We start from the raw sequence: 15,660 nt of genomic DNA, 5'->3' as shown, positions 1-15,660 counted from the left end.
GGCGCCGACTTAGCCTTTCTAGGAGGGTGCCCGATGCTATGGGGACAGTGCCCGGGACACAATCCACTGTCCACAGGACGTGGGTGGAAATGCAGATCCAGGGGCCGAGAGCAGTGGGGAAATGGTAGGTGACAAAGGTCCCAAGGACCCCATCTCCCTTGTCTTCAGGATTCTGGCCACACATGGAAGGAGGTGAAAGGTTCACATTTCCCTCGGTTAGGAGGGCTGCTCCATTTTTATTAGGAGTTAAAAACACAGGGGTTCCTCAGGTTTCCATCGTGAAGGATGACACCCCCCCCACACACACACACACACATACACACACATGCACTTTGAGCCCTGGCAAGGGAAGAGTTGGGAAATATGTAAAAGGGAAAGCTGGTGAGGGTGGGAGAGACTCAGAGGACACCCACAGCAAGAGCCGCCTCGGTCCCCTGGACATCAGACAGTCCTGGGCATGCTGACCGGCGGGGTCACGTGGAGAGAGCTTCACTTGCATCTCATGGGATTTGCTGAATCTGCATCTCAGGGGTGTCCGCTCACTGCGTGTAATCATGGTTCTGGTAGGAAATCTGAAGCATTGTCCAGTCCTCTTTGGCTAAAACTAACCTTTCACAATGAGTTACTGATTTTCACACACACACACACACACACACACACACACACGATTTGCTTGACTTTTGGGGTAGAGAAGTTAACTTATGAGTTATTTTTCTAATAGCTTATTTTCATCTGTCATGTTTTAGGTTGAACCAGTTGCGTTCTGGCTGTTTCCTCTGTCTATTCAGATAGACCAACCCCAGGCACGTTACACAGTACATACCATGCTGATTGTGCAGTTGGGTGGGCTCTGACTGAGGGGCCTTCTGTGATGGAGACAAGCCAGCCCACACCGCTCCCTAGCCTGGGCCCTAGGCTGCATGGGCACAGAGCATCAGGGTTGTCTCTCTTGCTGAGCAACTAGTGGGTTTAAAGTGCCAACCTTTTGGCTAGATGCCATCAGGGCCCCTATAGATGCTATCACACAGGATGGTTTCTCTCAACTATCAATGAAAAGACTGCTTTTTTAATAAAGTTCCGCAGATCATAGACATACTTTTCTATGTGTCCATTTGGTCATCAGAAGGACTCTCCTATTCCACCGGTGGTAACTCTCTCCGAGCCCTGAGAATTAAGACTTGAATTGTAACAGGACTCTGTCCTCATTTTTGCTCAAAACATTACTTTACACATCTACAAGGGTTCATGGTAAACACCGAGAGAGACATGAGTTCTCGAGGTTCTCTGAGTCCCAGGAAACATGGAGGTTTGGTGGATGAAGTTTTGAGCAAGTGAAAGGCTCCGTGTTAAACATGGACTTGAATGTGGGTCACTTCTTTTGAAAATTCAAGAGTTTGGGAGGACGTGGGAAGCAAAGCACCTCAGATGTATGGACTGTCAGTAAGGAAAGGAGACAGTGCAGACCAGTGGATACTGTCTGTGTATGTTTAGAAGGCCACAAGGAACTCGTTTGCCCGAGTGCTGAACACACAATGCTAAGGAAAAAAAAATAGGGAAATAGATGTTTTGGGTGGTTTATCAGAAAGTGCATTTGATAAGGGAAATCCCTGAAAGCGTCCCCATCGGACGCCTTTTCACCTCACCTAGACGTGGACCGGTTGGTGGCCAAAGGACTTGTCAGTGATGTCATTAGCTTACAGATGGAGCCTAGGACTTGAGGCATTTGATATTCAACCGATTATAATTGCATAAGCCTGAGTTTCAGATATAACAAACAAAGAAAGAAAACAAAATAAGAAACAGTTATCATCACCTCAGTTTTGACTCCAGGCAACCCCCGGAGGTATCCGAGTAAAACTATGTTTCCCGGAGCCTTCCAACGGCTGATTGAAAAAGTAAACCGAGCCAGGAGCCCTTTCTTCCACGGCCCCACCGGGTAAACTCAGACCTCAGACTGGGCACTACCCAGCCGCTGCCTCTCAGGGAATCCCAGCCAGTGCCCGGCACCTGCCCCGGGGTCCCTGTGTGCCCTTGCTACTTTCAGGGAAGCTTCCAGACGCAGACCGTCTCGGGGGGGCGGGCATGGTGACGTGCTTCTGGAAACCAGCCCCTGAAGACCCTGACACAGCCGCTCAGGGCGACAGTTAGGCGTGGTCCCCTTGTGCGTGAGGCTGCAGTGACCTGGGTGCCAACTACTCAGTGGCAGTTGACCACAGCCACCGGCCCTAGGGACGATGTCACTCAGATGCACTTTGCGCTGACTTTACCGGAAGGACCTGAGCAAGCAGATTTCAAAAAGGCTCTTCACTGTCGTTTTTGGGTTTTTTTGCTCTGCATCTTGACAGCTAGCTGTGATGCATCGTGGGCGTGATGGCGAAAGCTTGTGGTCTGACACCATGACAGGCCACTGTGTGGGGCTGCGGTGCTCCCGCCTGGGCCGTGGCCTCTCTACATCCCTGGCCTGCGTACCAGCTTCCTGTGGGGGCGGCTTTCTGGCACCTGTCTGTCTCCCATTCACTTTACCAACCTCCACAATCCCATTTTCGGACAATTATTTTGAGGCAAGCCGATCGCTCTGCATTAAGAGGGTTATGAATTTTAAACTACTACCTAGGAGGAAACTTAATAGCAAAATCTACCTCCTGAGAGGCGTGATAAAGAAAATGATTTTTCACCTATTCTCACTTCAGCCTCAGAACATCCCCAGTTAAGAATTAAGCAATATTAATTTAAACGAGGCAGAATGCAAATCTGAAGAATGGGTTAATTTATTTTATTTTATTTGGTGGGGTGGGGGGAGGAACGAGGAGCTGATACCAAGGGCTCAAGTAGAAATAAAATGTTTTGAAAATGATGATGGCAAAAAATATGCAAATGTGATTGACACAATGGATGTATGTATGGATTGTGATAAGAGCTATAAGAGCCCCCGATAAAATTATTTTTTTTAAATGGGTTAATTTAAATAGCCTCTCACTCTCCCTGAAAACAAATGTGGAAGCATGCCATTGCTCCTTATGGCCTCCAGGTGGTGGTGTTTACCCAGACATGGAAAGCAGGAGCCCAGCCCAGCTCCTTCCTTGAGGTGTACCTCTGGACTTCGCCCAACCAACCCTCCCACCCGCCCCCCAGCACCCCCCTGGAGTCTTTTCAGTTTCTACAGATGTGTTCTTTTAAATGGTCAATAAAGTCTTATAACCTCTGGTTGAAAAATTGCAAGGTTATTATGATGTGTGCCTCTTAGCTAAGAATCTTTCTTTATGTGCCGGACATACCTTCAGTGTGATCATTGCCCGCGCCTCCTTGACCCTTACCGGCTACTTAGCACTCAGGCTCAAGCACACGCAGTCGGGCTGTCAGTAGCCCTGCCCAGGTCTCTCTAAAACAGCCGTGTGACTTAAAAATAGATGTCTAGTTCAGCTAACGCAGCTCAGCTCCGCGGGATTTGAAAGAAAGCAAGAAGAAAGTCTGTCTTTCTCTGAGCGCTTCTGCCCCCGACCACTGAGTGTTCCCAGCAGGCCTGACCTGGTTTATGGGCAAGGGGGCGCCTGCCAGATACCAGCAGTGTTTTGAGGTCACCTTTACAATGACACCTGAAATCCAATCCAGATTCCTCAGAAACGTGTTGCTGGGGGCAAGGGGCAAGATAAGCAGGCATCATAAGCAATTCCTTTCCATTTAGGATAGCTTTCTAGGCAAAGGTGGAGCCACGGAGGGAGTGCAGTGGTACCAATTTCTCCTCCAGTGTAAAGCTGGGATTTTCAGTACTGGCTGTTAAAGCGTAACACACTAACATTTCTTTCTTGCCTTTTGTCACCCCCGCCCCCCACCTTCTTCTCTCACCAGGGGTTCGTGAACAAGCTGGCCGAGTTCATTCACTGGTTACAGGAAGCCATGGAGAGCACGGAGAACTGGGCGCCGCCCCGAGCAGAGACGGCCGGCCTGAAGCTGTACCTGGAGACCCACTTGGTAGGCAAGCTGGACTGGCTCTTGCCATCAGTAAGGGAAGGGTTTTGTTTATGGAGGATATGCATTTTATCTCTCAGAGGTCACCATGTGTTAATGAACCTAAGCTTTCATGGGATAAGTTGCTGAAGCTTAACTTTTATAGGCATTTCAATTAATACTATGACAGCCTAATCCTCTGTGTTGCCAACTATTTTTAAAGTCTCTCTCTCTCTCTCTCTCTTTTCGCCCCTAGAAAGGTAAGTACTTTTAAAAATACGGCCCAGGAAATTTCCCTGGAACCTTACTCTCCGAGGCAGTGATGGAAGGGTTTCGGCTTTCTTAAAATGAATAAATAAATAGAAGACATAATTTTTGATGACCGTTCTAAGCTTTTTAGAATTCTTGTAAAATTAATGAAGCCCTCATTATCAAGAGGGTCTGCTTTATCTGTTCCACACTGGGTTATTTTAATAAAATATTTAAAATGATGATCTCCATCATTTTTGCTGGTATGTGGGCTTTCCAGCATCTCATTACTATAGCTGTCACTGCCCTCGCCCCTGCGCACGGGGAAGACCATGGTGGGGAGTGGAAAACACTTGGATGAATATGCTTCTGAATACGTTAGAGGCAAGAATGATAGACTGGGGGGCGTTTGATGAACCTCCTGAGGTTTTCACTGAACGCTTCAAATGGCCGCCATCAATTATGAAGGGGTGGAAACCGAGTAGTGGAGTGTGGGAAAGCATGATGGGAAAGCACGTTGTCACAGGAAATGAAAATTCAAGCTTTAAGAGCCTCATCTTCATTCCTTTCACTGATAGCGTAAAATTGACGAAGGCAATGAACACGAGTCCTTGGGTACCCAACTGTGGGGTTGATTTCCTGTCCCTCTCACACACGCAGAACGTGGACGGAGTGAACAATCTGTGGGTGTCCTGCATAGACTGAGCTCACAGGGATCCAGACCTGCTTTGTTTCGGGGGTGTGTGTGTGATGTTAAATATGAGGCAGAGAGAGAGAGAGAATATGGAGGCTTTGGTTTTTCCATTATGTCTCATCCTGCGAGAACAGTCTGGCAAGCCTATTGCTCTGTGCTCCCTGCCTGGCGGATACTGCAGACCGAGGGAGCTGGCTGCCACGAGAAGAGTTGTATTGGTTCCTTTTTTAGAGACCTGAGTTGATGAACTATAAAAATGCCAGTGACCCCAACCACCCCTCGTGTACAAGGGTTTTTAAATACTGCCCTTAGTACTCAATTCTCTAAGTAGAGTCTCATTTTTTTTAAGAAAAGAGGGCATTTCATAATAGCAAGACAAAGATATTCAGTGCTTTATAATGTAAATTGTATTAATTAGAATGTCAACTTTTCACTGGCATTGTTCTGACAGAAATTCTAATCTGTATTTAAACAGGAGTAGATGAACTTTATTTCACATGAAGCGCACTGCCCTCCTTTCTCTTGATTTAATATTTTATGGAAAACACATTTTGTTTTTGAGGTCTCAGAGGGAGTGGGGACTGGGGGGCAATAAGGAATCCTTTAACCCTAAGCTATTTTTTTGAAATCCAGCCTAGGAAAGTATGCCTCTTAGGAGAGTGAGTGATGCACCTCTTTGTCACCAAATTGCCCTCTGATTTTCACACTCCTGTGTGAGCATTCGGTGGCAGACCTCCCTGTCTGGCCTCTGTCTTTTTCAAGCCCCACACTGTCACCTTCACCCGGGAGCTTCTGCCGGAAGGAGATGGTCCGGGTCTGCACAGCCCACTGTGGAAACCGCTGCCCACTTGCACCTATTGAGTGCTTGAAAGATGATTAGTGCAATTGAGGAATGTATTACCATTCATTGAATTTAAGTTAATTTATATTTGCATTTAAATACACTATTGGACAGCAGAGTTATAGCTTTGAAAATTGAGAATTCTATCCCACCACAAACAAACCCCCCCCACCCTAAAAAAAAACAAACCACTGCAATTTGGTTGATTCTGACTCACAGTGACACTGTATGAGACAGTGGAACTGTCCCACAGGGTTTTCAAGGCTGTACATCTTTATCCACACAGTTTCTCCTGTGGAATGGATGGTGGGTTCAAACCACTGACCTTTCGGCTAGCAGCCAAGCACTTTCATGACTGTTTCCCCAGGGGTTCCTGGAGGGGATCAGGCCATGCAGCAGGCATCCTACCTGCCTTGCCCTGTGAAAATCACTGGGGCAGAACGAGGGCAGGGTCAAAATCAGCAAGAAAGGGGCTTCAGGTGTGTGTCTTTTGAAAAACAACCTTGTGTCTGCCTAATGAATCCCTTCTGGGATGAGCTTTCTCTAACATTATGTCTGATGATATTACACGGAATAAAGATAGCATAGGAACATCTTCTTTATTTCTGCCTTCGAAATCGTGACTGAATAGAATCTCCAGGCTCACCCACCCGAGGTTAGACCACAGTCTCCAGGTTGACTTCTGGAATTTGGTAATGCAGAACCATTGCTAAAGACCTGGGACGCACGGAGGGATTGCTACTGCAGGTAGACTCTCAAACGCAGTCAGCGAGGCAGCTCTGACAAGTGGCTTCAGGATAATTAAGAGTTCTTGTTCGGGGAGGGAGGGGAAAAATGAGGACCTAATGTCGGGGGTTTAAATGAAGAGAAAATGTTTTGAGAAACGATGTACAAATGCGCTTTACACAATTGATGGGTGTATGGATTGGGCTAACAGTTGTATGAGCCCCTAATAAAATGTTAAAAAAGAAAAAAAAAAAAGAGTTCTTGTTATGCTCGTAAAGGAGCCCTGGGGGGCGCTATTGAGTAATGCTTGGCCTGCTAACCTCAAGGTTGACTGTTCAAATTGGAGGCTTTCTGTCCTAATGAAGATTTACACCCTTGAAAAGCCTACCCACGGTTGGACTGCTATGAGTCAGAATCAACTCATTGGCAGGGCCTGGGTGATGCTCTTAGATTGCAATGTCTGTCTGTCATGTACGAGCAGCCCCTTGCTCAAATACCTTCTGAGCACGTTCTGATGCTTCCTGTCCAAGTTTGTGTTTACCAGGCTCTCCTGATCAATCTGATCATTTCCATTCTTCATCAGGGTGCCTTAAAGAACACGTACATGCAAGCTGAGAGAGGCAGACTCCTTGTTCGCTGAGCATAAATCGTCACCGCTCCTGTGTGAGTGAGCTAGTGGCATTTGCAAAATTAGCCAATATGTTGAGCTGGCTGGATGAGTTTCTTTAAACGTCGTTGTGGGTTCCATAAATTTAACATTAAATCAACAGATGCACAAGCTCCCGGGGTCAGAGTTTCTGCCAATTTAATAATGTGCTCGAGTACTTGGCACCCTTCAGAATTTATTGTACAGAAAAACAAATAGAAACACAATCGCAAAAGTTGTACATTTATATTTTGATACTTAATTCAATTATTTTCCATGATGGTAACCAAGGGTTTTCACCAACACGAATCAATTAAAGCTTCACAATACTTTTATGAGCGATATGAAGGAGCTTTATTTTAACTGCAAGAAACACTGTGAAATTGCAATGATACATCAATGATTTTCCATGATAATTAATCATCTGCTTGCAACCTGGCTGCTCCTTTCAAAAATACAATTCCGATCTTCTTAGAAAATGACATTTTCAGGAAAATGTCATTCAGGAAAGGTATTTTGCACGTAGTGAACATATCGAACATTCCTTTTCTTTGAAAACCACTTTCAAAGCAGCATGGAATGAAAGTTCTGACACCTCTCTCACTTCTGTCCTCTCCCTGCTAATTTTTTTTTACATCCTTGTCAAGATAGGGTCGATAGGAGCACAATACATTGTACATGTTCCGATGGGAAATGTTGATGTTTTCGTAAACGTTTCTACCTATTAGGCCATCATCACAATGAAGATACTGAATCTATCTTTCAGGTCCCAAAGTTTCCTCACGACACTCTGAAATCTCTCTCCCCCGCTTTATTAATTGACTTAGATTTGCAATCAGAGTAATGGTGCTCACCCTTTCACAACACACATCAGGTTCGCGTCACGATGAGTTTGCACTTTCTAGAATTGTATATAAATGGAGGCATAATATGCACTCTTTTAAAAAATCTGGTGCCTCTCCCCGCCCTACAAAGCATGGTTATTTTGAAAGGCATTGTGCATTGCGTGTATGAATTTCTCAGTGCTCTTTAGTGCTGAGTGCTATTATATGGCTATCCCATGTTTGTTTACTCAAAAAGTAACATAACAGACCAACCACATCCTCTCCCAGAAATTCCATTACCTTGTCGTTTGCTCTTGCAAAGATACTACCACTCTGCCAAATCACTGTCCTGCATTCCTTCCTCAAGTGAGCACCATATCATACGCAGTCCTTCACAGGGAAAGAAACCGGAAGTCTGTCTGTCGTTTTTGAGGGTCGCCAGTCTGGTATCAGTAGGAGAAAGCGAAGTCAAACAGATACCAGCAGCCATGCAGGAATCGAAAAGAGAACCAAGTACAAGGCCCAGGGGCTTACATTTGGGAAATAAATTTGCATGAGCAGCACCCTTTCTTGGTCAAACATCAGCTAACCACACAGAAACAGCCTCGGAAACACATAATTCCGTTTGAAAAAATGAGACCACCTGGGGGAAGAGGGTGGCTGAATCCAAGGCCGTAGGGAGCGAGCACTTCCAGGTGGTAGGAATACAGGAGAAACGAGCTTGATCCTTTCCTTCCAGGGCTGGCAATCTAAGAGTGGTGGTGGTCATTATTTGCAGTCCTCTGCAGACCAGGGAATCAGTCCATTTCCATAAAGATTGACAGCCCTGGGAACCCCACAGGACTGTTCTGGTCTGACCTATAGGGTTGCTGTGACGCAGGATGAGTGGCAGTGAGTTGCCTGTTGGTTTGGTCCAGACCCACAGGAGTCCAGGTGTGGTGTAGTCGGCGTTCTCAGCTGATGATTGAAAAGCTGCAGGTTCAAGTCTACCCAGAGGGGGGTCATGAGAGAGACAGAAGTTAGTGTAGTACCATTTTGATCTGTAAACATTGAAGAGTCAGTGAAGTGCTCTTAAGGGTACATAGAAGAGTTTTATATGTTCTTCCTGGACGGAGGGGAGGGTTCGATCTCAAAGGCTGTATATGATTTTGTTGTACAGAGAGATGTGCAAGAGGGGTGGATGAGTCTTGTGGATAGAAGAAGTAGAGAGATGTGACGCACAACCTGGTACAGCTCGGACCAGGTGGTGACCTTGCGGATGAGGGCCTTCTGGCAAAGAGCATTGAATGGCTTCCCAAGAGAACGAACTTTTCTCTGGGCTCAGTGGAATGTCGTTGGAGGTTTGCCTGTATCTGAGAAAGGGAGAGTGATATGAATCCACCATAAATCCCATGAGGGTTCTGAGCGCAGGCTCTGCCTGGCATATCGCGGGAGTTCAGTGAATGGTTTGAGATGACCTGGTCAGATCTGGGGCTTAGATGGGAGAATAACTTTGTGTATACTGGAAAATGGATATGACTATTGTGTATGAAGGATACGCTGGTCCAGGCAAGCTGTTATCATTAATATTTTTATGTGCTATTTGACTAACCTGTATACGGATATGACCCCCAACATCAATGGTAAATAAAAGAAAAGAGTGAACTGGTAGGAAAAATATTAATAAATCGGCTTCCTGGGCCTTTCCAATTACCAGTCCTTCTCCCTGTAAGCAACCACTGTCCCTGGTTTCTTGCCCGCTATATGATACGTATTTAGAAACAAAAAAATATGCACATATGCACTTAACTTTGTTCTCTAAGTTTATAATAGCAGCCGTGCCAATGGGAGCTGATAGCCACACTGATCTGGTTTAGGAACACGCTCTAGTGTATGTCACCAGTCCTTTAGGGATGGAAGTTTCGGCAGATCACAGTCCTTCACTCACAGCGCTTCAGTGGCTGTTTTTGAGTAGTCAGACTCTTGACCGTGTAACTAGATACTGAGAATAAATGTCCGGCATGTGAATTTTATGTCGGAGGTATCTTTTTTTCCCTTTCGGCTTCATCCAAGTTAATATGTCTACCCTCTAGTTAGTGATTTACCCTCCCTTTAAAATTTTGGTGTGTTGCCAAATTGCCCTGGATAGATGATACCAGTTCATACCCTCACCCTACCACCAGCAACGCATGGTGCCCACCTGTCTCTGCACACCCTTGCCAGCAGAGAATTCGCCTTTCAGTTGAGTTGTGTCCCACTGTCATTCCAAACTCCCTTTCCCGATAGTTCAGTCTGTCCCCTTGTGTTTCAGTGGCGTTGGGTCCTTTCCATTTGTTGAGGAGGGCCATTTTTATTTGGACATTGAGAACCGTCTGTTCATGCTCTTAGCCCCTTTTACAAAGTACATCACCAGTCACTAGTGATTTGCAGCAGCTTTTTTACATACTAAGAAACTCCATTCCTTTCCTGTGATAGGAACAGAAAACATTTAAATCGAAACTGTTTCAGGAGAGTGGGGGTTCTGACCCACAAGAACAACCATTTGAGGAATCCAGAGTTTGGCAGAACTTGAAAGGCTCGCTGAAAAGCGCCTAACCGTTCTCCTGCCCCCTGGAGAAAGGCACGTTCGGGGCCCAGTGCTGGAAGGACCAGTGTGTTCTAAGGAATGTTCTTACTCAGCTGGAGTTCAGTGAGGTGGGGCTTGCATAAGAAAAAGAAGAGTGGATGGATAGATTGGGGAAGGAGAGAATCTACTAGGGAGACGTATCAACAGTTTGCTTTTGTCTCGTTAGGAGCTCTGGGATGCAAGGTGGCTTCATCTGTCATGGGCTTCTGGAGCCACGAAGGTTGTTGAAGAGAAGCACAGGGGGCCTCGTTCCTCCACAGCTCAGGGAGTCCTGGGCAGGCTTTAAAGGGAGAGGAGGGGATGAAAATTGATGAAGGCCTTGCTGTCTGTGTGGTGGTGGTGAGGCTCCAGGGCCACTCTAGGTCTGTGTAAAACTAGGTGCAAGTGAAAGCGACAAGATGTGTTGATGTGGGAGAGAGGGGAAAGATGCCACAGAGCAGGGACCCTGGAGGGCGAGTGCCAAATGTGGAGAAAGCTCTGTCTTCCCTTCAACTACTGTAACAAACTTCAGTTAGAAATATTAAATTTTACTCCATGGAAAATAGACTGTATAAGAGAAAATGAAATTCAAAGTCATAAGCCTTGCCCGCCCTCTTTGGATCTTTTAAAAATCCAAATAGTTATACATTTTGAGAACTTTTTATTCATGTTGTGCATATTATTCAACACTTTGTATCTAAACATAACTCAACATCCATCATTACATGGAGATCTACTGGACACATAATATTTTATTCGGGATAAAGATGAGGGTTTCCACTCTTACCAAAGAGTTGCAGTCTCAGAAACCCATAGGGTCAGTTCTACCCTGTCCTGTAGGACAGTCCTGAGTCAGAATCGATTGGAAGGCAGTGAGTTTGGTGAGGGTTTTTTGGGTTATTTTTTTTGCATGTGCGAATAGAAGCATTGTCTAGAATAAAGCAGCCTCTCTTTTTGTGGGGCCCAGAGTGGCTGCTGGAAGGGACACTCATAGGTCTAGGAGGAGGCTGTGCTGCAGTTAGGCCCTGCCAAGCACGCCCCCACTTATAGAGACACCTTCTGTGCTAACACCGTGTGAAACGCTGCCCGTTCAGGCACCATCCTCACAGTCTTTGCTGTGGTTGACAAGCTCATTATTGCAGCCACTGTGTCCTTTCAGAGAGGACAGTGGGGGTAGAAGGGCACCATCGAGGTCTTCTGGTCTCAGGATAGTGGAGGTTAGGTTTCACCTGGTCCCTCAGTCCTTTGGATGAATTTTTTATGTATCTTTAGCTTTCTCCATTCTTCTTTTCTCTGGACAGGGAGAGACCAGTCGTTGAACCTTAGGTGGCTGCTGACAAGCTTTTCAGAATTTCCACCAAAGTTGGGTTAAGAATATGATCCTCATGGACTGTGTGATATCATTTGACCTTGGTGTCCCCGGGGACTGTAGCCTTGAGCCTCCCAAGTCTAGGGATTCCTTCTCTCAAGATGTTTGATTATGGATAAGAAGTTTTCATAATCTCGTCCCCTGTGTGCTCAGTGGGATCCATGGATATATACAGCATGTATGAATATCTAAGTAGAAATTTCCTCTATCAAACTTGTTGGTGGATGTCGTACCACTCACCTTCGCCCCTTTGTTCATTCTCTCTAGGTGTCCACTCATCGGTTATTATTACTGTTGCTGCCGCCCTGGGTATGTGACAGTATTTACTTTGTTCCCTCTCACTCCCAGGCTCCCCCTTCACCCGAATTCATTTGTGCCGCCCCCTGGTGGTGTACTGCCACCCCTTCACCGGAAGTAAAGTGGGCCCCTCTAGCTAGTGCTTTGCCCTTCTTTCCCTCTCGCTGCCCATAACCAGAAGGTTTATTTCTGTGTGTAAACAGTTTCTTGACATTTTACAGTAGTGGTTTCATACAGTGGTTGTCCTTTTGAGGTAGACTAGTTACACTCAGCATAATGCCTTCTAGTCCGTCCATGTCACGAGGTGTTCAGCAGGTTCTTCGTTATTCTTTGACGTTGCATAGCAGTACTCTGGCGGGTGTACCGTAGTTTGCTTACGCATTCACCCGAAGGTGAGCGCTTAGGTTGTTCCCATCTTTTTGTCATGTGAGTACTGCAATGAACATGTCAGTGCCATCGAGTAGGCTTTAACCCATAGCAAACCGTGCACAACAGAATGAAATGGTGCCCGTCTTGCGCCAGCCTCACAGCGGTTCCTATGCTGAGCCCATTGCTGCAGCCACTGTGTGGATCCATATCGTTGTGGGGGCTCCCTCTTTTCCGCCGCCCCTCCACTTTACCATGCTTGATGTCCTTCTCCTGACATATGTCCAAAGTACGTACGATGAAGCCTTGCCATCCTTGCCTATAAGGAGCCCTCTGGCCTTATTTCCTCCAAGACAGATCAGTTTGTCCTCTGAGCAGCCCAGGGGACTTTCAATATTCTTCTCCAGCACCGAGTTCAGAGGCAGCAGTGAGCATTGAGCTGCATCTATTGGCTTGTGCCATGGCTCTTACAAAGGGGCTTCAAAAAGCTTGTGGGGAAATCCCATTAGCTTTTAATCCGATATGCCCACAAACATTTTGAAACACTCTCAGGTAAGGAGTAGTGGGATTGCTAGATCACATGACAGTTCTAGTTCCAACTTTTTCCAGGAAGTACCACACCATTTTCCACAGTGATGATCCATCTCCACCACTGGAGCTTGCTCTGACCAGTAAGCCTGGTCTCTTTTCAGATGTAGAGTTTTGTTTTGTATTTTTCTCCCACTCTAACAAGGGGCTTCTAGTGTGATCCCTTCCAGAGCAATTGGTAGTGGTCGCTGGGCACCATCTAGTTCTTCTAGTCCTAAGGTCATGGAGACTGGTGCGTGTTTGTTCCCTTAGTCCATGGGACTAATTATTTCCACGAGTCTGTGATTCTCATCAGTCTTCTTTCCTTTGACAGAAAGAGCTCAATATGACATCTTAGCAGGCCCCTTTTAAGTGTTTAAAGATCCCAAGCACTACTGACCCAAACAGAATGTAGAACGTTGTAGTTTGGGGCTGGTTTATGCTGATTCACATGGTGTCCTGAGGTAGTGCTCTCCTGGACTTACTTGTTCATTTTAGGATCGGTTCCTGTAGATTGTCACCACAGGTGACCCCTCCAAAAACAAACAAACAAGCAAAGCCCAGATTCACTGCCATGGAGTAGTCCGACTCATGGCGATGCTATAGGAGAGATTAGAACAACCCCTTTGGGTTTTTGAGGCTTTAAATCTTTATATGAATAGACAGCCTTATTTTTTTCATGCAGAGCAGCTGGTGGATTCGAACCTCTGCCTTTGTGGTTAGCAACTCAATGCATAATCCACTATGCTACCGGTGCACCAAAACCCCAAAACTGTTACCGATAGTCTGGGCACCCTTGAAGGGTTTGAAATTTTTTCCTTCTTGAGTCATGACCCAAAGTACTGATCATACATCTGGCCACTAACCTTCTCAATACAGACACTTGCATGCATTTGCCATTTGTATTTTGAACTCCATGTTATATAATATTTTTGATTAAATAGCTTTCATCTGTATCATGGGGGGAAAAAACCAACAAAAACAACACAAACCCACCACAATGTATTTCTTAAAGAGATTTTAATCATACTAGAAAACTTCCTTGAACACCTTCAGCTATTTTTCTTTCCCTTGGCCTCCTGTCTCCACCTCTGCTCCATTTTTCATGACTTGAAGTTAAAAAATGACAGTGTTTCCACCCAACCATCCCATCTTGGTGCCTACCTCTCCCGCCTACCTGTCTAGGCGGAGAGGACAGGCAGCCATAGCCCAGCAAGTGGGGCTTCAAAAGACCAGCTGCTGCCAGGTGGCTGTGCCACTGAGCTAATGGGAGGCCGTCGGGCTTCAAAAGCCCGAGCTGTGTGAGTTTGGCCAGCCAGCCCACCTCCTCCTCGGCCGTGCTGCGTGGAGCTGATAGCTTCACAGGAGCTTTGAAGTTCCCTTTGCTCGCCCCCCCTGGACTCCCATCAGCTTGAGGTGAGTCGCTGGAAGTTTAGTAGGGAGAAGTGGCATGACTTCGCTCTGTGGGATTTGAGACTCAGGGCATACGTTACTTCTTCTGGTGGCGTGGGAATGGAAGGCTCTGCGCAGCTGTCAAGAATTTTTAGAATGGAGACATTTGAACTTGATGGTGTGTGGAGATGCGGCCTGTGAAAGTATTGAGCCATGTTTCTTTGCACATGGTCCTCTGATTGTGTGGATTTGAGACGCAAAAGGGTTGTCCCTTTTAAGTCAGAAAGGATCTCTGACGTATTCAAAGCACCTGGGAATGTATTCCCTGCCTCCCCTCCCAACGTAGCTCAGCTTAAGGTTTGAGGGACCAAAATAGCAAGCAATTCTCATCACTGAAAATTATTGGCGCCCAGACATTTTACTAAGTCAAAACTTTACTCTTTTCAGGCTATAAGCCTGTTTATATTTGAATGCTAAGGAAAAGCTATATTCATGAAGCATTTGCTCTTGAGGGTGGTGGTCTGCTCCCCCCCAAGAGAAAGTCTTGACAGAGCCTTAAAGGCTTTGTACAGGACTGCTGGGACTGCTGGGGGTGGACCGGCTCCGGGCCTTGGCGTGCAGAGCACCCACACAGTCAGTGTATGTAACTAAAGTGTTAGGTGACATAGTCCATTAACATACATGCTTCTTTCCTGAAACAGACCTTTACATTAGTCGGAAAAGTACCTCCCTATCTGCTTAAGGCTGTGTGGAGATCATGCAAACATGCTGTGTGCGCGAATGCTTTGTCCACGGTGGGCCAGTCATGTCTATATTCCAAGGGGACCTGAGACCTGGTGGGCTGGGCAGCTCAGGAGCTCCTGGAGAAGTTCATGTTCTCCTGCCCCACCCTCCCCGACCTCTCAAACTCCTGACTGCCACCACCTTGAGGGACAGCGTGCTTTCTGTCATACCCAGAGGGGTGCTTGGCACATGTAGGACAGGGACTGGGGATACCCGATAAATGAATGAAGATTTGTCAAAGCATCCTTTTTTTAAAATCGTTTTATTAGGGGCTCATACAACTCTTATGAAAATCCATACATACATCAATTGTGTAAAGCGCATTTGTACATTCATTGCCCTCATCATTCTCAAAACATTTCCTCTCCACTTAAGCC

General features: G+C 46.2%; 1 protein-coding gene across 2 annotated transcripts in view; it reads left to right on the top strand.

Annotated features, from left to right (window-relative positions):
- Positions 1-15,660, top strand: part of AKAP6 (A-kinase anchoring protein 6) — a 524,185-nt gene that overhangs the window by 247,123 nt on the left and 261,402 nt on the right. For both annotated transcript variants that reach the window (XM_004698937.3, XM_045287776.1), the window contains exon 5: positions 3,847-3,969. In XM_004698937.3, coding sequence (XP_004698994.1) covers positions 3,847-3,969 — 123 coding nt within the window. The remainder of the gene's footprint in view (positions 1-3,846; positions 3,970-15,660) is intronic.

This window comes from Echinops telfairi, unplaced genomic scaffold (assembly GCF_000313985.2).
Source record: "Echinops telfairi isolate 266 unplaced genomic scaffold, ASM31398v2 ScPeMD7_18;HRSCAF=68, whole genome shotgun sequence".
Lineage (NCBI taxonomy): Eukaryota > Metazoa > Chordata > Mammalia > Afrosoricida > Tenrecidae > Echinops > Echinops telfairi.
Note: the sequence above shows the minus strand (reverse complement) of the source record. Positions and strands in the feature narration are given on the sequence as shown.